The sequence below is a fragment of the Crinia signifera genome, chromosome 2 (genome assembly GCF_055691185.1).
Source record: "Crinia signifera chromosome 2, ASM5569118v1, whole genome shotgun sequence".
Classification (NCBI taxonomy): domain Eukaryota; kingdom Metazoa; phylum Chordata; class Amphibia; order Anura; family Myobatrachidae; genus Crinia; species Crinia signifera.
The window spans coordinates 55,598,608-55,618,688 of NC_139218.1; the positions used below are offsets into that span (position 1 = coordinate 55,598,608).

A 20,081-nucleotide genomic window follows, 5' to 3' on the forward strand; every position below is an offset into this window, starting at 1 on the left:
TGTGCATAGTGCAAACTAGGGGACCCTCGTGTTTGGGAACCAGCACCAGGCTCCAACAGCCCGCGTTGTCATGCCACAACCAGGGGACACTTTTGACATAAGGTCCCCCAGCCGTACCATGCTCACCATGGCTGGTCAGCCCTGGACGGGGTACCTGGGGGAGTGGGGACCCCCCCAATAAAGGGATCCCCCCCCCCCCAGGTTTCACCCATCCAGTGCTGAAGCCCGGGGCTGTCCCTAGAATCCATGCATGCGGCTGCACATAATTTGATAGTTACTCACTATGGGCCTTATTTTGGTTCATTCTTTCTGACAAAATCCTTCTTAGATGGGCAAAACCATGTGCACTGCAGGTGGGGCAGATGTAACATGTGCAGAGAGAATTAGATTTGGGTGGGGTTTTACTTCAAAGTGAGATCTATATTGCAGTGTAAAAATAAAGCAGTCAGTATTTTCCCTGCACAGAAACAAAATTACTCACCCAAATCTAATTCTCTCTGCACATGTTACATCTGCCCCCCCCTGCAGTGCACATGGTTTTGTCCATCTAAGAAGGATTTTGTCAGAAAGAATAAGCCAAAATAAGGCCCTATGTAATGATTTTTCCACTGTTCGGTATGGATGTAACCCTAGACTTACCTTTTCATATGGCCGCTTTCTGCTGAATTCCCGCCCCAAGCAGGCATGGGCACACTAAAAAAATGTAAGTTCACCTTACAAACATCTTCTATCTATTGGAGTGGGGACTGAAAGGTCATACCCTCGCATGACTCGCTTCACTCTACTGTTCCCACTCAGAGTCCACATGGATTGTCAAGCATGGGGAAAAAAGGAAAAAATGGTTTTAAAAAAACCCTCATGTCAACAATGGCCATGCCGACCTTTTGCTTGTGTCAAACTTTTTTCAGTGTCAACCTACTGCATCTCAACCTTTTGTCAATGTTGACCTACTGCGTTGACCTTTTGGTTTTGACCTATTGACTGGCAACCTAGACACTATAGATCAGTGGTCTCCAACCTTTTTTAGGGGTGTGAGCTACTCACGGCAAAAGAAACCACCCGAAGAGCTACTAACATAAAAAAAAAAAAAATCTGTACAAACAAATAATGCCCTTTACACATTATGCCCCACACATTCTAATGCTCCTGACACATTATTTATGACACATACTGTACTGTGTGCGCGCCCCAAATTATGGGTGTAGCCACATGGGGTGCATCCAATGAAAATGGGGGTGTGATACACATATGGGCCAGCACCACCAATAGTGCAGTGCTGGATATACATATGCCCAAATAGTGCCAGATACACATATGCTCCCATGGTACCTGATATGCCCCCACTGTGCCAGGTATGCCCCACTGTGCCAGAAACAGATATACCCCCATTGTGCCAAGTATGCCCCCACAGTGCCAGGAATGCCCCAACTGTGCCACATATGCCCCCACTGTCCCAGAAACAGGCATGCCCCCACTGTGCCAGGAATGTCCCCCACTGTGCGATCGGGACCTAGATCAGAAAGCCCGGGCTGCACAGACTCCATGTGCTGTGCGATGGGATGCCCGCGGGAGCGCGCACTGCACAGCACCCCCACACTGCGTATGGGTACCTTTAGTCAACATGCAAAAGGTTGCTACATTAAAAAGGTCAACAATTAAGTTGTGCCCGAAGCATGGCGAGTGCAGAGACCCACGCTAGGGGACGCGGTACACTTATACGGTGCCCCTGTTGACTTAAGGCGACATTTTTCATGTCAACCTTTTCCAAGTTGATCTATTGCTTGTGTCTAATACATGTCAACATTTTTTATGTGTCGACCTTTTGCCTGTCGGCCAGAAGTGGTAGACCTATTGTCTATGACCCATTCCCGACTTTATAATGTATGTGACCGGCTTGAGCATATTTTGAAAGCCAAACTTTTCCTTTGTATTTCTAAGCCAATCGATCATATAGATCAGATATTTTCTAATAGTTGCTAATACTGGTCCATTTGGTGTCAGATTCTTCATAACATCTCCTGGCTTTATTACAGCGTCGTGTGGAACCAGAGGCGAACCTTCGTCCGATGTTGGACTTCTTCTCTGTACTGTAAATGTGTTTCATTCAATATCCTGCATTTAATTCTGGGTCTCTGTAGAGGGGGTGGTGTATAAAGTTCATCCTGGGTTCTATATCCACCTCCGAGGGCTCCTAATTGAATACAAATTTGAATTAATTAAAAGCCAGGCAGCTAAATTGCAGCAAGCTGGATCCCCTGATCCTCTCCCTGTAATTCCGAGCTGGGATAATCTGACAAATGAAGTTGGCACATCATTTTGCGGTTTGGGGAATGGAAAGATGAACAGCTGGAATTCAACTCGAGGGCTTCGCGGAGACTATCCAAAGGCCGCCTCTATCTCTCTGCCCTTCTCCCCCCTCCTCCAGTCAGTCTGAAGTCATCCTGTTCACGAACCAATTTCCCCGCTGTTTAGTTAAAAAGTTATTTGAAACAACAACATTATTAGAGAACATCTCGCTGCCGCTTCCTGGGCCGTTCTGTATGCACATATATGGGGCTAGCTAACGGACTCCATGCTGGTAATGCCTGGGTGCGGACAGAGGGTGTTTCAGTGACTATATATTGTTTTATTGATATGTAGAATTGGTGGAGGTTACTGCGCTTATCCCTCTGTATGCACATATATGGGGCTAGCAAAACGGACTCCATGCTGGTAATGCCTGGGTGCGGACAGAGGGTGTTTCAGTGACTATACATTGTTTTATTGATATGTAATATACACACGGAATCGGTACATCTGTCAGACCACACTTAGGTCTACATTAGGTCGACCCCACTAGGTCGACTGGCAGGAAGGTCGACCTGACTTAAGGTCGACATTGGTTAAGTGGACATGACTTAAATTTGAATTTGCATAAAGGTCGACAGGAGGAAGGTCGACTGGTCATAAGGTCGACATGTGTTTTTCACTGTTTTTTTTACTCGAATGTCGACACAGTCGACATGGACACAGTTGGCAATGAGAATCGGACCCTCGCATCGCTCTCTTCGCTCGCAATGCTTTGGGCACGGTGGCTCGCTTCGCTCGCCACAGATTTAATAACCTCCTCCATGCCCTAGTGGATGGTAGGGCATGAAATACTGCCTGTCGGCACATGTCGGCTCAAAAAACAGTGAAAAACCCATGTCGACCTTATGACCAGTCGACCTTCCTCATGTCGACCTTTATGCAAATGTGACCTTAAGTCATGTCGACCTTGGCCCATGTCGACCTTAAGTCAGGTCGACCTTCCTGCCAGTCGACCTAGTGGGGTCGATCTAATGACTGTAGACCTAAGTTCATTCTAATAGATGACCGCTTCCCATACACACACACACTGCTGGGACAGTCATGTATTACACAGTTTCTGGGGCTGATTCAAACTCCTTTATCGCCCCAACATTATATTACTGCCTGAGCACAAACCGAATAGCAGAGGAAACTGCTCAAATAAAACGGGACACGTCGCCATGGCGACACTGTGAAGGTCATCATATATTAGGTCGAAGACTAAAGGTCAACAGGACGACACATGAAATAGATGGACATGGCCGGAAGGTCGACACAAGCATTAAGTCGACAATGTGACGGTCAACAGTCAAAAGGTTGACATGAGTTTTTCCATTTTTTTCATGTCAACTACTTTGTGTGTCGACCTTAAGCCCTGTTGACCACTAATGTATGTCCACCTTCATGGTGTCAAACCTGTGACCCACACCCAATAAAACCAGAGAAGACCGATGCAGCAGCCGGGCCCAGCACGTATCGGGCAGAGGAAGAGCCTGGGCCATCTTACCCATTAATAAATGGGGGAACAGAGGGTTGGCACAGGATGCCAGTGAGGCTGGCATGGTGGATGGGAGGCTGGCAGCTGGAGAGTGATCCAATTTATTTGAATGACACAGTTTTCTGGCATTGCAGAGCAAATTGCCAATTGTTATTTACTTACATAAGTTATCAGATGTTTGTTACAACCCGCCCGATTGGACAATAAGGGGTACATTTACTCAGATGGGAGTTCTATTGAAGATGGGATGTTGGCCATAGCAACCAATCAGATTGTATCTATTATGTTCCAGAAGGTGAAAAATAAAATAGGAATGTGAATCTAATAGGTTGCTATGGGCAACTTCCATAGAACTCCCATCTTAGTAAATGTACCCCTAAATGTTTAGGGGTACGGTCAGCTTAAGGCTGATACTGTGCTGTCCGGCTGACACTATACATCTCTAATACCGGTTCTCACTGCCATGCAGATTACCCAGTCAACCAGTTCTACCCAGTAATTTACCTTTCATTACCGGACCTTTTCTACTGTAAAATGGTCAACCTGGGAATAAAGCAGGGTCAGAGACCCAGGAATGATGACCCAGATTGATCCTTTCACACTAGAAAAGGTCCCGTGTTGAAAGGCAAATTACCGATTAATTACCAATTAAAAATGCTTGACCTGGTCATTTGCATGGCAATGCGAATGGGGGTCACGACTGCACCCATCAAAATGACCCAGCATTTAAATCCTTGGTAAAAGATGGATTGTTCAGATTTATGAGTCTGAACAATGTATAAATTGGATTAAAAGTTTCCTCTACTTTCTTCATGGAAACAGTGAGTCCTCAATGTCTTATTCTATTTCACAGGTGAGTGTGTACCCCGCTTTAGATTGGGACACTCATGAATTGCACAGCTTCTGCGGCTAATTAATACCAGGTGAAATACAGGCTTGGGGTCAGCCAGCAATGGAACCTGTGTCATTCTTGAGTGTCCTGGTTTAAAGGGATGCTTTTACGTTGGGTACTGGTAATATATGAGACCTTATGAGAATCAACCATTTGCTCCCAAATCCTGGAAAACAAACAATAGTAATTCAGACAAATTGGTTAAAGCTGTTTGAGGAACAATCATTGTTATACATTTTACAGCGTTTGGGGCCAAATGATCGATTTTCATTTTCTCCAATACATTGCCAGATTTATCTGTCCAGTATATCTGGTCATGTGTGGGAGCAAATAAGCATTAAAGATTTGCTCCCAAACACTAGAAAACAGACAATAATCATACAAACAAACTTGCAGGGGTGCCTTAAGAGAGGAGGCCGGTGTGCAGCCGGGCCCCTCCTCTCTGCCCTGAGCGGTGCCCGGAGCAGTAGGGTCTGGGAGCTCTAGTGCTCAGACCTTATTGCAAATGCAGCCATAAACCTCCGCAGCGCTGTGGAGTCTGAGCACTAGAGCATTCAGACTCCACTGTGCATGTGCAGATCACCAGAAAAATGGCCGCGGTGGCCATCTTTCCAGAGATTTCTTCAGCACTCCTGCCTATGGACTCCGGATGGTAAAAATTGCCAAAATGGGTGCAGTGTGCATGGTGTGGGCCCCCCAGGCACCATAAACACTGCACCCATTATACTTACAGATTTGCCACTGCAAACTTAAAGCCATTTGATGTAACAAATGGGTACTTGTGTATTATCATGGCGCCCATCGCATTGCATACCATAAGGCTTAATATGGTATGCAATGAGATAAGATGCGATGCGATGGGACCCGATTTTATACAATTTAAAATTGTATACCATTGTATATGGCATACAATGAGATGAGATGAGATGAGATACGATTTTAAATTGTATAAGCATACTAATGGGTGCTTTCAATGTTAATTGGCCCCCCTATAAGATTTTTAATTGTATAAGCACCCTAATGGGTGCTTACAATGTTAAATGCACCCCCACGCCACCCCCACTATCAACACCAACCCGAAGCATGGCGAGCGCAGCGAGCCCGCGAGGGGCGGCAGTACGCGTCCTCTGACTTTTTCAGCGAGCCCGAAGCGTGGTGAGCGCAGCGAGCCCCACGAGGGGACGCGTAATACATGTAAAGTAAAACGCGGCCGCTCGCCACGCTTCGGGCTCGGTGGCTCGCTGCGCTCGCCACACTATATAAAATCAACTCCACGCCGACATGGATAGTGGGGGTATGAAAAGGTCGGAGGACGCGTACCGCTGCGCTCACCACGCTTCGGGTTGGCGTTGATAGTGGGGGTGGCGTGGGGGTGCATTTAACATTGTAAGCCCCCATTAGAGTGCTTATACAATTAAAAATCTTATAGGGGGCCAATTAACAATGAAAGCAACCATTAGTGTGCTTATACAATTTAAAACCGTATCTCATCTCATCTCATTGTATACCATTGTATGCCATATACAATGGTATACAATTTTTAATTGTATAAGATGCCATAAGATGGAAATCGTGGGCGCCGTGCTAGGAAACAAGTACCAACAAATGTAATCAAACAAACATTCTTATCCGGTTTCCAGCATTTGGGAGCAAATGGTTGTCTGTCATATCCTCCCATACATTACCAGATTTTTGTTCCCACCATACAGATTGGACAGACAAATCTGCAGGTGTGTACCCAGTTAAGGCACCCATTCACTTATGTGACTCCGAGAGGAGAGGTCACACACGACCCCCTCATACTGCTGGAACCAGTGGCGTAAGTTCATCCAAGTTGCCCGGAGGCAAGATAAATATCGGTGCCCCCCCCCCCCCTTCCTCCCAAACACACACATACCACCTTATATAAATATTTTTGCTTGTGTGTATGTTTGTATGTTATGTGTAATACAGTATGTTTAAAATAAAGATAGTGTGACCTCTATGGTCCTGCTAGGAGGGGGAATCACACATACAGAAGCGGTATCAATGGATTTCAATAAACTGATTTAAACTAGCAGATGAGGATAGGTGCCCCCCTTGGGAGCAGGAGCCCGGCGGCAGATGACTCCATTGCCTCCCAGAGTTCTGCCTCTGGCTGGAACCTTCCCAGGTGACAGGATCGCAGTGGTCCTTTTGCATGTGATATATCGCATGCGATCCCAGCAAGTACTGCCGAAGGCTGTGCGATCTGACAGATTCTGTGTGCAGTACGGTGCGATCGAGGGGCTATGATCCGATACCCATGGGACCGCACATTGGAGCGGATCAAACACACATGTGATTTGCCTGATTTCACACAATTTCAGACCGGGATGCATCAGAATGAGGTGAAATCGGGCAGAATTGCAGAAGTGCATGGCCACTTTTAAACAGACAGACGATAGATGACGATATGTTTTTAGATTGTTTACCCCCCTTTTTAAAATTTCGGTGGGAGGAGGAGCAGGGGGTACTGTGCCAGTTCTGTCACCCATCAGCTAGGGCAGTGGTGGCTGTCCTGTGTGTGTGACTGATAAGACAGAGCAGCTCTGATGTTGGGCACAAGGGGGCAGTGTGAGAGCAGAGGAAGGAGAACAGCAGAACAGCACAGAGCTGTGTGTCTGACAGCAGATCCCGGCATCCCAGTACCAGCAGACTAGAGAGGCAGGAGAAGAGAAGCAGGGAAAGACTGACCAGGAGAACACCATCCTGGGAACATCCTCCTTCGGGGAATGGGTTTCAGAGAAGACCCCCAAGGTATGTCTCATCAGCACCTGTCTGAGTAATCACAGCTGTGTTACTGACATGGCAGTGCACCTTAGGGAGGTAGTATCATCAGAAAGGACCAGGAGGTGGCACCCCTTCCAGTAGCCCGCATCACTGGGTAGCACATGGGATAATAGTGCTCCATTTTCTTAATGAGATCTGTAGTGGCTTACCAATCACTAACAGCAACTTGCCTCCGCTATATTCAAAGGAACAGCACTAATCTTTGCCATCATAGTCATAGAGATGTATGCACAGGGACAGCACTGATGCCTGCCACCGTAGCTATACAGATGCATGTAGAGTGACAGCACTGAGCCCTGCCACCGAGGTTACAGAGATGCATGCACATGGACAGCACTGATTCCTGCCACCGGAGTCATAGAGCTGTATGTACAGGGACAGCACTGATTCCTGCCACCGGAGTCATAGAGCTGTATGTACAGGGACAGCACTGATTCCTGCCACCGGAGTCATAGAGCTGTATGTACAGGGACAGCACTGAGCCCTGCCACCGGAGTCATAGAGCTACAGTATATGCACAGGGACAGCACTGAGCCCTGACACCGGAGTCATAGAGAATGATGCATGCACAGGGACAGCAGTGAGCCCTGTCACGGGAGTCATGGAGATGCATGCACAGGGACAGCACTGAGCCCTGCCACCGGAGTCATAGAGCTCTGTATGCACAGGGACAGCACTGAGGCTCTGAGCCCTGCCACCATAGTCTTATAGATACATGCACAGGGACAGCACTGAGCCCTGCCACCGGAGTCATAGAGCTGTATACACAGGGACAGCACTGAGGCTCTGAGCCCTGCCACCATAGTCTTACAGATACATGCAGAGTGACAGCGCTGAATCTTGCCACCGTAGCCATAGAGATGCATGCACAGGGACAGCACCGATTCATGCCACCGGAGTCATTAGAGATGTATTACATTTTATTTTAATTACTGAGCTGTGTTTTACATATTTCCCGGATATTCTTATATATCATTGTTACTGTATATAGTAATATGTATGACTTTCTTTCTATGCAATCTAGATCATAGCGATAAGTATATAGGTTATTATGTGGAGGTACTCGGTGCCCCTGCATGCAGCCATAGGGGATCATGTGATGCCCTGTACACAGTGATGTGTATGGGGGTCCCCCTGGGGCTCCAAGCTGTGTGCCCTGAATAGACACAGAGGACTGACACTCGTGTGCAAGCTCAGGCAGGGCTGCCGGGGGGATAAGGGCGCCTGTCTCTTTAAGAAGAAGTTTCAATGTGTGTGAAGTTCAAGTTGGGGTCACCCGAAGTTCCTGCCCTGGATTTTACCTTGTAGTTTAATATAGCTACACATCACATGGGGCGCTAACAGCCTCCGCTCACATAGAGACTCCTTTATCTCCTCAACATTGTATCACTGCCGGAGCACAAACAAAAATAGCAGAGGAAACTGCTCAAATAGATCCAGCAGCCGGGCCCAGCACGTACCGGGCAGAGGAAGAGCCTGGTCCATCTTACCCATTACTAACTGGGGGGAAAGGAGGGTTGGCACAGGATCCCAGTAAGGCTGGCATGGTGGATGGGAGGCTGGCAGCTGGAGAGTGATCCTCACTACTACGCCCTGCGAGATCCTGGGGATGGTCACTCACACAGACATCAGCTGTGCGGACACCACTGGCCTACCAGGTAATGGGGCTGCTGCACATAGGGTGGGGGGGGGGGTGCTGCACATAGGGTGGGGGGGGCTGCTGCTGTACCTAGGGTGGGGGGGCTGCTGCACATAGGGTGGGGGGGGGGGCTGCTGTACATAGGGTGGGGGGCTGCTGCTTTACCTAGGTTGGGGGGGCTGCTGCACATAGGGTGGGGGGATGCTGTACATAGGGTGGGGGGGATGCTGCACATAGGGTGGGGGGCTGCTGCTGTACCTAGGGTGGGGGGGCTGCTGCACATAGGGTGGGGGGCTGCTGCACATAGGGTGGGGGGATGCTGCACATAGGGTGGGGGAATGCTGCACATAGGGTGGGGGGCTGCTGTACATAGAGTGGGGGGATGCTGCACATAGGGTGGGGGCATGGCAATCATTGGGGAGCATCATCTAGTAGAGAGGATCGGAAAGTTCCAGGAACAGGAGAAAGTTACTCAGGATAATGAGGGGGAGAGGACCATCCGCAAGCAGAGGAATAGGGATCGCACATCAGTGATGGTGACAGCCACCAGTAATCCCCAGGCACTATTCATTTCCCTGTCACTTACATGGGACATTGGCTCTGTAATGAGCTTTTCACCAAATATTTATATATATAATGAATTTCATACACATTACACTTGTCTCTATGATAGATAGATAGATAGATAGATAGATAGATAGATAGATAGATAGATAGAACATTACAGGTAGGTGATCTGGCTTGCGGTTACTACACTGTCTGGCAGCCTGTTACATTGCACATGATGACAGGGAAATCAGTGTTATCAGGGGAGTGTCACTGACAGCTGTCAGTAGATGCCGCATTTCTAGCACCAGAGATATAAATGTCATTCACCTGGTCTGTGGGAATGGTCCATCTCACCTCTTGTGCTCTGATCTGCTCCTATACCCTGTGCTGTGCTGTGTGCTGCTGTCTCTGTAATGCTTCTGTACAACTTGGGCAGTCCCAGCAGCTGCTTCCAATAACACCAGACCGGGCTACATTACAGTCCTCAATCCTTCCTTGCTGTAGGGATCTGTATGGCAGTGCATGGAAGGGGTTAATGCTGGCGGTCTTCTGATGATTTTAAACGAAATGTCTAAAGTTTCCTAGAAATGCCATGTGCCCCATCTGACTGTCACATCCCACCTGCAAGCTGTGCATGTATTATGCATCAGATGTGCACTCCCCATACTCGCCTACCTGACCCTCTCCTTCAGGACTTCTCTGGTAATGTATGATTGCCAGCACCTGTGGGGAAACACCTTTCTTAGCAATTAACCAGCTCCCCACAGGTGATGGCAATCCTACATTACCAGGCAAGTCCAGATACAGGGCATTTTCTCCCTCATGTAGAGGGTCAGGTAGGCAAGCATGGCACTCCCCTAGCCCAGGGTGTGGGTGCATGGGTTTTTTTTTATAGGGAACCGTCTGTGAAAATAACCAAGAAATTAATAAACTGGTGTTAATTAGAAATGAATAACTAATTAGAAATGGTTGCTGGCCACCTTTTCTAGGATGACGGTGGAATTGGCTGATTGCATTATAATGCACTGTCCTGCGCCTTTGCGCAGACATAAGTACATATCATGGCTGTTGTCATGTGCGCTGTGACAGCCGCAGTAACCATATAGATCACGAGTGGGCAATACACGGCCTCCACTCCTGGTCCAGAGGCACGAGGGTTAGTAATATTTGCTTACAAAAAAAATCCACTAATTCAAGACTAGTTTGCTGAAATTACTAGCCTAAAGCTGCACTATATATATATATATATATATATATATATATATATATATATATATATATATATATATATATATATATATATATATATAATGTCGTGGCAGGAGTATGTACGCATCTGTAGTTTGTAGGAAATATTCTGTGTAAATAGAAAACAAATAAGAACAACATCAATTTATGTAAATAATTATTTTAGTTTTAAATATATCTATACTTATGGCTACAATATTATTTTGTGCTAGAAAATTTATTATTTTATCAGTAACTATTTACTAAAAAATTATATTTAAAATAAATAAATGTCAGATTTCCATTAATAACAATATCAATGTACCGATTACAGTGTTTGTGCTGGTGTTTAGCTGAGATGACTACAATCATTTCAAATATTAAATGAAAGGTTTCGGCGCCTGAAACGATTATTATTAGTAAGTACGACTCGATCTGTGAACGAAATATTTTTTTTCCACTTATTAAAAGCAGAGCTAATTGATTAATTGATTATTAATATGCTTGCGCAATATGACATTGGGCATTTTCCGCTAAACAGAAAAAAAAAAGTTTCGTTTAATTAATTTAATTCCAATTCGTTCCACAGACATCTGAGCGTCTAAACTAAAACAAACAAATTAAATAAATACCATCCTGCTATTTTTCTTAATGATAATTAATTAATTAGTAAAACATCTATATATGTGTGATGGTATTAAACACTTGCAAACAATCTGCTAATGAATCATTTTGTTAATTAATGAAATTAATTGCATTTATGGCAGAGTGGTCCTGTCCTAATTAATAGTGTAATAAAAAAAAAAATCAATAGACTATATTAACTTTGTTCTGTATATTTCGTTAGTGTGCTTGGAGAGGCACAGCTGCTATCCCTAATCCCCCTACTCAGAGGCTGATCTACCTGTTTCCTCTGTCCTCTCCCTGTTCCTCCTTATCTGATCAATAATCCAGAAGGAATCAGATGTATTCTTATTGTAACTGGCCATGTTCTGAGCTGTAAATCGTCCCTCTCTGTACACACAGCTCATTACAAGCAGGAGAATCTGGGGGATTACATGAGGTTGATCTTTACAAATTGTTCATCAATCTGGGACTAGTCCCAGCCCAAGGACTCACTGCCTGTGGGTCCTGAGGGGGGGCTGCTCAGATGACTGGTCATTTTGGACAGGGACAGGAATTATTAATCCCGACGTCCCCAGAGAAACTATTCAGCTCTTTAAAAAACCTCTTAAACTTCTTAACACCTCATTATCTCTGACTACCAGATTTTACAGTGACATAAGGATGTCATGTAATGCTGGGGCCAAGTGCAATGTTTGCAGTCACTAAACAAACCCCAGTGGGGGGTAATAAAACTGTGTGTAAAATTATATATAATTATCTAATAAATATAAGATATCTAGACTATATCTCTCACCCAAACCAGAACTGTGAATGGAAGGACAGTGTAGCTACTCCTGTGACATTATCCATAGGCACCATGCAATGTGCCCATATACAATGTATAGATGTGTGGATGGAGGAGGAGGTGCCTGGTGCAGTGTGGAACCTGCAGCTCTGTATAGGGGACACCTGTCAGACTATAGGAAGGGGGTGTGATGTGGGGCTGTGTGAATGATGGTTCCTGATATGGGGTTTTTGCAGCTGGGAGCAGAAAGGGTGATGTCATGTTCTTAATGCCTACGAGGGCTTGTAGCCACCCCCATCCCCATATTCGCAGGGAATAAAAGCTGGATGTATAGAGGCTCAGGTGGCACAGACAGACGCGATGAGGAGGAAAGGCTGGGAGCTGCCGCTGCTACGGCCTCACACTGACAGCAGCAGGATATCTGTCATACTGCACGGTGCCTCCTGCCAGCCAGGTACTCGGCGCTGCTGGACCTCTCTTAGCACCTTTCCACAGCAGCTGCTTTAAATGTAGATAATCCTTTAAAATAAAAAAATAAGATTTAATTATATCAGTCGTCTTAGAATTAATGTGTGTATATATATATATATATATATATATATATATATAAATTATTTATATATATACACATATGTATATATATATATATATATATATATATATATATATATATATATATATATCCTAATAAAGTGGATTTTGGGCTATATTTTGCCATTGTGGAACGGTCTCTTGATCTATGATCTGATGTGGCTTGGTGCATGTCTTGTTCTATTAGATCTCTATGGAGGCTGATTTAAGCTGCTGGGAGTTAGATCTAGAGGTGCCTGCACTGTTGCTGTTGCTGTTGCTGTCTGTGGATGTGTGCAGACCTGTGTAATTGGTAGGGGCAGGGTCACTGCACTCTACACGGTGACTCCCATCAGTCGGGGTTACCGGGGTTAGTTCACATCACATCTCTCTTCTGCTGCTGCAAAGGCGACTTGTTGCGACTGACATCTAGATAACAAGGCTGCAGCTGGGAGACAGCATTAAGGAGAATTAGATCCTGCTAACAATATGCCAATAAAAATGACTATACACCCAGACAAGACCCAAGCTGGTTTCCAGACACTGACTGGGGTGCTGATTAATGATTAGCATTTATCCAATGGGGTCATTTTTAAACAATTTGTAATTAAGCATAGGAGATTCATGGAACCTGTGGCTCATTAATTACTGTGGAACTACAATTCTCAGCAGGCAGTTTGTCAGGACTTGTAGCTTCATAACAGATATATTTATATATATATATATATAATAGTTGTCATTGCCTGTATATTGCTTGCAGCAGTGTTTCGGTTGATTTTAAGCCAAATGTTTACTATAATTAGTTATTATAATGGTTATTGGTGTTTTTTTAATATGGGAGGAGAGTAAAAATCACAAAAATCTTTTCTTATTATTATTATTATTATTAATAATTTAGCTATTGAATATTTTATAATAATTTAAATGAATGCAAAATGTGTGCACTCTATAAATAAATGGCAACAAATAAATAATTTCCTATCTCAGATAATGCAAATGTGCCATGTGTAATAATGCTGCCATACCTAGAACTGTATGACTTATGCTATGTCTGTGTTTCCGTAGGTGGACAATTGAACACGATGCTGGATACTATGGAGGTACCAAGCCATTCTAGACAACTTCTCCTGCAGCTGAACAGCCAGCGGACTAAAGGCTTCCTGTGTGATGTGATCATTGTGGTACAGAACGCCCTGTTCAGGGCACACAAGAACATTTTAGCTGCTAGTAGCGTCTACTTGAAGTCATTGGTTGTCCATGATAACTTAATCAACCTAGACCATGAGATGGTCAGTCCCAGCATTTTCAGGATTGTCCTGGACTTCATTTATACAGGGAGAATTGGGGATGCAGAACCAACCAGCGAGCAGCTCTTTGGGGCTGTGCTGGCAGCTGCCAGCTACCTGCAGATCTCTGACCTAGTGTCTCTATGCAAGAAGAAGCTGAAGAGAAATGGCAAATACTGTCATATAAGGACAGCTGGCTACCCAGGTTATGGGAGCCTTGGACGGGGTCTAAGAGCAACAACCCCGGTCATTCAGTCATGTTTCTCTTCTACCCCAAGACCAGTAGACATACCAGCAGGGGAGCCTGTGAATGCCATAAACACGCACTGTGGAGAGCTCTATGCTTCAGTATCTCAGGGGAATCAGTTGCACCAGCATGGACTTTGCCCACCAGAAAGACATTGCTCTCCTTTGTGTGGACTGGATCTCTCCAAGAAAAGTCCAAGCCGTCCTTCAGCTCAGCACCACTCGGATGGACTCAGTGCAGGAGACAGCAGGGAGCCCTCTATTCCTGGAAGAAAGGACAGTCCTCCAGTAAGTGCCAGTGTCCTTACTAACTCTAGCTCTTATAAAGACCAAAGCCATGCCTACCAGAAACTGGACGGTAGCGGCACATCACCACTTCCACACCCAGAACCATTCAGAAACAGTATTTCCAATATGACCCATAGGGATCTGATGTTTGAATGGATGAAGCCTGAGCCAATGGGGAACTATGTGGATGAAAGTGACAGAGAAAAGGACTTGGACAGAGAGGAGAAGGGTGAGAGTTCCCCGTTGTCTCAGCAGCCCAGATACCCAAGCTTCGAGAGTAATGAGCCAGATGATGATAAAAGTACCAGTGAAGACACCGGGAGCAGCGGGGACCCATCGCCCTCTGCCAACCTAGAGAGATACCACTGCAACCATCCGTATGAGCCTGAAAGCTATGGAGACAATCTGTATGTCTGCATCCCTTGTGGTAAAGGTTTCCCCAGCAGTGAGCAACTCAATGCACATGTGGAGGCTCACAATGAGGAGGAGCTGTACCACAAGGATAGCATGGACCCCCCAGTGCCCTTCCTAGACAAGTCTAACCAAAGTTTAGGAGACATCATCCGGCCCTATCGGTGCTCTTCCTGCGATAAATCTTACAAAGACCCGGCTACCCTGCGCCAGCACGAGAAGACTCATTGGCTGACCCGCCCTTATCCATGTAGCATTTGTGGGAAGAAGTTTACCCAGAGGGGCACAATGACACGTCACATGAGAAGCCATCTAGGGCTCAAACCATTTGCTTGTGATGCCTGTGGCATGCGCTTCACCCGTCAGTACCGCCTAACAGAGCACATGCGGATCCATTCTGGGGAAAAGCCCTACGAGTGCCAGGTGTGCGGGGGTAAGTTTGCTCAGCAGAGAAACCTCATCAGCCACATGAAGATGCACAGCACTGGACCAGATGGGAAGCCCAAGCTGGACTTTTCTGACAGTGTCTATGCCATGGCCAAATTCACTGCCGATCACCTTGGCTTGAAGCAAGAGAAGGCCGCTGAAATCCTTTCCCAGACCTCACACTTCCTCAATGACCCCAAAACTATAGAGAGCCTTTACCCTTTGGCCAAATTCACTGCGGAGCACTTGGGGCTGACCCAAGAAAAAGCTGCGGAGGTATTGTCCCAGAGTCAGCATCTGGGAAGCGATAGAATCATTGAGAGGTTCTCGTCACCTTAACAGCATCCATTCATTCAGAACCAAAAACAGGAGAACCACAAGGGACTATACTGACATTATATGACCATAGAGCCCACTCTGCAAATTCCTCACTTCACTGTAGATTCTGGGCCTACACCAGGCAAGAGCCAAAGACAAACTGAGCAAGTGAATCCCTGGGAGACCAGGAGGACAAGCACACTTTGGCAAAGCACTTTCAGAGGGACTTGTGCAAAGGTCCTGGTGCACTATCCCACAGCAGAAGTGAGTCCATATATATCTATATCCCTCCACCAAGTACTCAGCCTTTCTTCTGCCCAAAGGTAGTGGGGAGAGTTGCTGCTTATTGTTTTATGAATGGTGGGCATTTATGTATATTATTGTTTTGATGGGGCTTTTTTGTATTGCAAGGACAATCAGATGCAGAAATCAGTATTTCCCAACCATAACTATGCAATGTAACATGTCCTGAACTTATGTGAAGCTTGGGTGCCAGGTGCTCCAGTTAACACAGAACAGACTCCTAGCAGAGACCGTCACTTGTAGAGCAACATGCGTAAAAGGTGACCTTGACTTACCCTTAAACTAGAGACAATGAATTGGGGGATAACGTGAACATGATGCACTTATTCTGCTTGTTCCTGGACTTTAGGAGTCTGTACAATTCCTATTAACCCTATGCATGTCCGTAGCACAAAGAGGGAGATGGTGTCCTACAGTAGTTTAAAAATATAATGGCTACACAGTGCCAAGTATATACTGATGGCTACGCAGTGCCAAGTATATACTGATGGCTACACATTGCCAAGTATATACTGATGGCTACACATTGCCAAGTATATACTGATGGCTAAGCAGTACCAAATATATACTGATGGCTATGTAGTGCCAAGTATATACTGATGGCTATGTAGTGCCAAGTATATACTGATGGCTACACAGTGCCAAGTATATACTGATGACTACGCAGTGCCAAGTATATACTGTTGGCTATGCAGTACCAAGTATATACTGTTGGCTATGCAGTGCCAAGTATATACTGTTGGCTATGCAATGCCAAGTATATAATGTTGGCTAAGCAGTGCCAAGTATATACTGTTGGCTATGCAGTGCCAAGTACACACTGTTGACTATGAAGTGCCAAGTACACACTGTTGGCTATGAAGTGCCAAATCTATTCTGAACACTTCTTGCACCATTTCTAAATAATAACCGTGACTCAGTAGCACATTTGCTTTTCACTCCTTTGCTGAACCACAACAAAGCATTCCCAGCCATGAGCTAATCCTCCCCAATTCACTGTCCCTGGAAGTCACGCAACTGCTATCTAGTCTGTGCCAAAGAGACACTCCTGATGTTCTGCATTGTAGCACTTTGATCCTGATGTGGGCAGTACCCAAAATACCAAAAATAACTTTCAAGTGCCTAGTACCCAAATGTCCAGCCCAGTGCAGATGGTGTGACTCGCAGGTGGGACGGGGGTCCTGTGAATCGCCTCAGGTCTGCTCACACTCAGTACATACTGTAGACATCAGCTGTGGGCCTATGTTCCCAGAAGCTTTCTAGTCATTATTTCCTTGCCCCAACTTTTTTTGTGGGTAAAGGCATCAAATGCCTGGAGATATGATGTGGGAATACTGATTTGTGTTGTCTGCACAGTGTATTATATGAATATTTTTGTATTATTGAACAAATGAGGTCCCTTGCACCATGACCAAGGTGTTTGGACACCATTGTGCCTTAGACGTTATACCACTTACTGCCCACTAGGGCATGTTGTTACCTGTTTCTTGTGCTACGAGCAGCAAGCCTCTCGATCAGTAGGGGTTAAATGCTGTGGCAGCTCTTTACCGCAATAAGCTCAGGTTTCAGGAATAAGAAGCTGAGCATCTATGCTTTATTACACTTAAACAGGAGCTGGCAAGTGCAATCCCCTATTGCCTCCAGATCCCATTGCCACACCAAAGACATTACATTGGATCACTGTCAATGAACAGTACCAAACCAACCCCCTACCTTCATGATAGCATGCACTATGCTGAGACCAAAGTCTGCCTAGAGGAGCCAGAACAAACCACTGATGGGAGGAGGCCAAGAGCTGTTTGTGTGTTAATGTAAAATATGCTGACTATAGATAGGCAATCATCCAACATAATAGGATGTGCCAACCGTGACAGTATGAGTACCTGCATAGCCTGCCCACCCCAATCTGGGATACAGAACGTATAGCACTATTTGTAAGTACAATGATGGGATTGTTGTCCCAGAGTTACTGATTGTCAGCTCCTGGTCAAATATCAGGAATATAAAAGGGGTTATTTTTTTCACAGGTCATGTGGGGTTTAATGGCACAAATCTGTGTTCTATGCAGTTTCTCCTCCTCGTGTCAAATCTATTGGTGAAGGGGACTGCGTCGCTTCCCCTCCACCAATCACAACAGCTAAACTGTATACTGGTGATGAGCAGAGACAATGTCAGTAATACACCAGGACATATTGGATTGTTGCTGTTCTTGATTAAATAAATATCAGAATTAAACATTGTGTCCTATATCTCTTAAACCAGTCCTTGCGGCATCCTTGGTAGTACTTGGCTTTTTTTTTAGGAGAGGTAAATAAAGGAGTAGCACTACTTATTTGGGGTTACAGCTACCGGAGGTAGATAAATGCAAGGGTGATAAAGAGAGATAAACATCCAGCCAATCAGCTCCTCACTGACTTTTTTCAAACACAGGCTGGAAAATGGCAGTTAGGATGTGATTGGCTGGACATTTATCTTTCTTTATCACCCTTGAATTGATCTCTTTTTAAGGCTTAATACATCTGCCCCAGTGTGTCCAATAGGGAGTGTCTACTACTACAGTGTTTCCCAAAGTCAGTTCTCCTGCTCCCCCAACAGCTCATGTTTTCTGGATTTCTGTCTGTGGAAACAGGTAGGATAATTACTGGCCCAGCCAAGATGCCTAACTACATACATTATAGATGTATCAAATGGAGATTTTGCACATAGAAACCAGTCCACTTTTATTGTAGTTATCATATATGCGGTGCAGTCTATGATGTGATATCTGGAAGATGATTGGCTGCTATGTTTAACATCTCCACCTGTCCCCTTTAGAGGGTTTGATACCCCCCTGTTCTAGACTGTAGTTTCCACAGGTAACATTCCAGAAGCCTGTATAATTTACCCCCTGTACTTCATGTAATAAGCATTTGCTCTGCATTGTATTGTCCTGTTATTATTGACAAATAGTCTATAATCATAACGGTGGATCATAAAATTTACCTCAAACCTAGTTAGCTGTCCTCTATAAATAGGTTTTTACTAAAACTCTCAGTATGAGTGTATAAATATATATATATATATACATATTTTTATAAACCTGTACTGAATTTGTGAAAATAATATTAAAAGTACATTTGCCACTGAATACTACAATCAACTGCAAAAAGCAGGATAAGCTGGAGCAGATGATGACTACTCTGTGCAAATACATAAAGTTGGTAGGTCTTTGTCCAGGTATCAGTCCATAGACGGGTTGGGATCATTTGGTCTACAGCATTATGGTCGACAGTCATTAGGTCGAAATGGGTATAGGTCGACATGGTTCTAGGTGGACAGGTCGTTAGTTCGACAGGTAAAAGGTCGACATGGGGTTTTTCACTGTTTTTTTAACCTTAATATCAACACAGTCGACATGGACACAGTTTAAAGTGCACAGCATTCCCTCGCTGCGCTCGCTATGCGTCGGGCTCACTATTTTATTCTCCCACTACGCCCTAGTGGATGGTAGGGCATGTCAACACATGTCGGCTCAAAAAACTGTGAAAAACCCCATGTCGACCTTTTAATTGTCGACCTAGACAATGTTGAACTAACAACCTGTCGAACTAATGACCTTCCCCCATGTCGACCTAAACCCATGTCAACCTTTCCCCATGTCGACATAATGGTGTCGACCTAATGACTGTCGACCATAATGCTGTAGACCAAATGGCCGCATCCCAAGAAAAACATGAAGAGGCATAAGAACTGCACTCTTGTCTTTCTGTGGATATTAGATTTGATTACTTAGTTTAGGGGGAGGCTGAACACTATGAGATTTTGACTATATAGTCAAAATCGATAGCCAAAATTGCAGTGTGTACACAGCTTAATAATGTGGCAGAGCATGCTGGGAT

At 45.1% G+C, this 20,081-nt stretch overlaps 1 protein-coding gene across 3 annotated transcripts; it reads left to right on the forward strand.

Annotated features, from left to right (window-relative positions):
- Positions 1–7,360: 7,360 nt before the first annotated feature.
- HIC1 (HIC ZBTB transcriptional repressor 1) lies at positions 7,361–18,438 on the forward strand. Of its 3 annotated transcripts, none has more exons than XM_083172148.1 (2): positions 7,361–7,496; positions 13,991–18,438. In XM_083172148.1, exons 1-2 carry the CDS (start codon positions 7,472–7,474, stop codon positions 15,919–15,921), a joined length of 1,956 nt encoding a protein of 651 aa, XP_083028274.1. In that variant the 5' UTR covers positions 7,361–7,471; the 3' UTR covers positions 15,922–18,438. The 3 variants fall into 3 exon arrangements, with proteins under 3 accessions (XP_083028274.1, XP_083028273.1, XP_083028272.1); XM_083172147.1 differs by lacking the exon at positions 7,361–7,496 and adding an exon at positions 8,848–9,187; XM_083172146.1 differs by lacking the exon at positions 7,361–7,496 and adding an exon at positions 12,656–12,809.
- The last annotated feature ends 1,643 nt before the right edge of the window (positions 18,439–20,081 follow it).

What these genes read in the sequence shown, in the direction of transcription:
- HIC1 (XM_083172146.1), top strand. Translation starts at nt 12,716, where the DNA reads ATGAGGAGGAAAGGCTGGGAGCTGCCGCTGCTACGGCCTCACACTGAC. An exon ending in CGGTGCCTCCTGCCAGCCAG is followed by an intron (nt 12,810 to 13,990) that starts GTACTCGGCGCT and finishes GTGTTTCCGTAG; the next exon opens with GTGGACAATTGAACACGATG.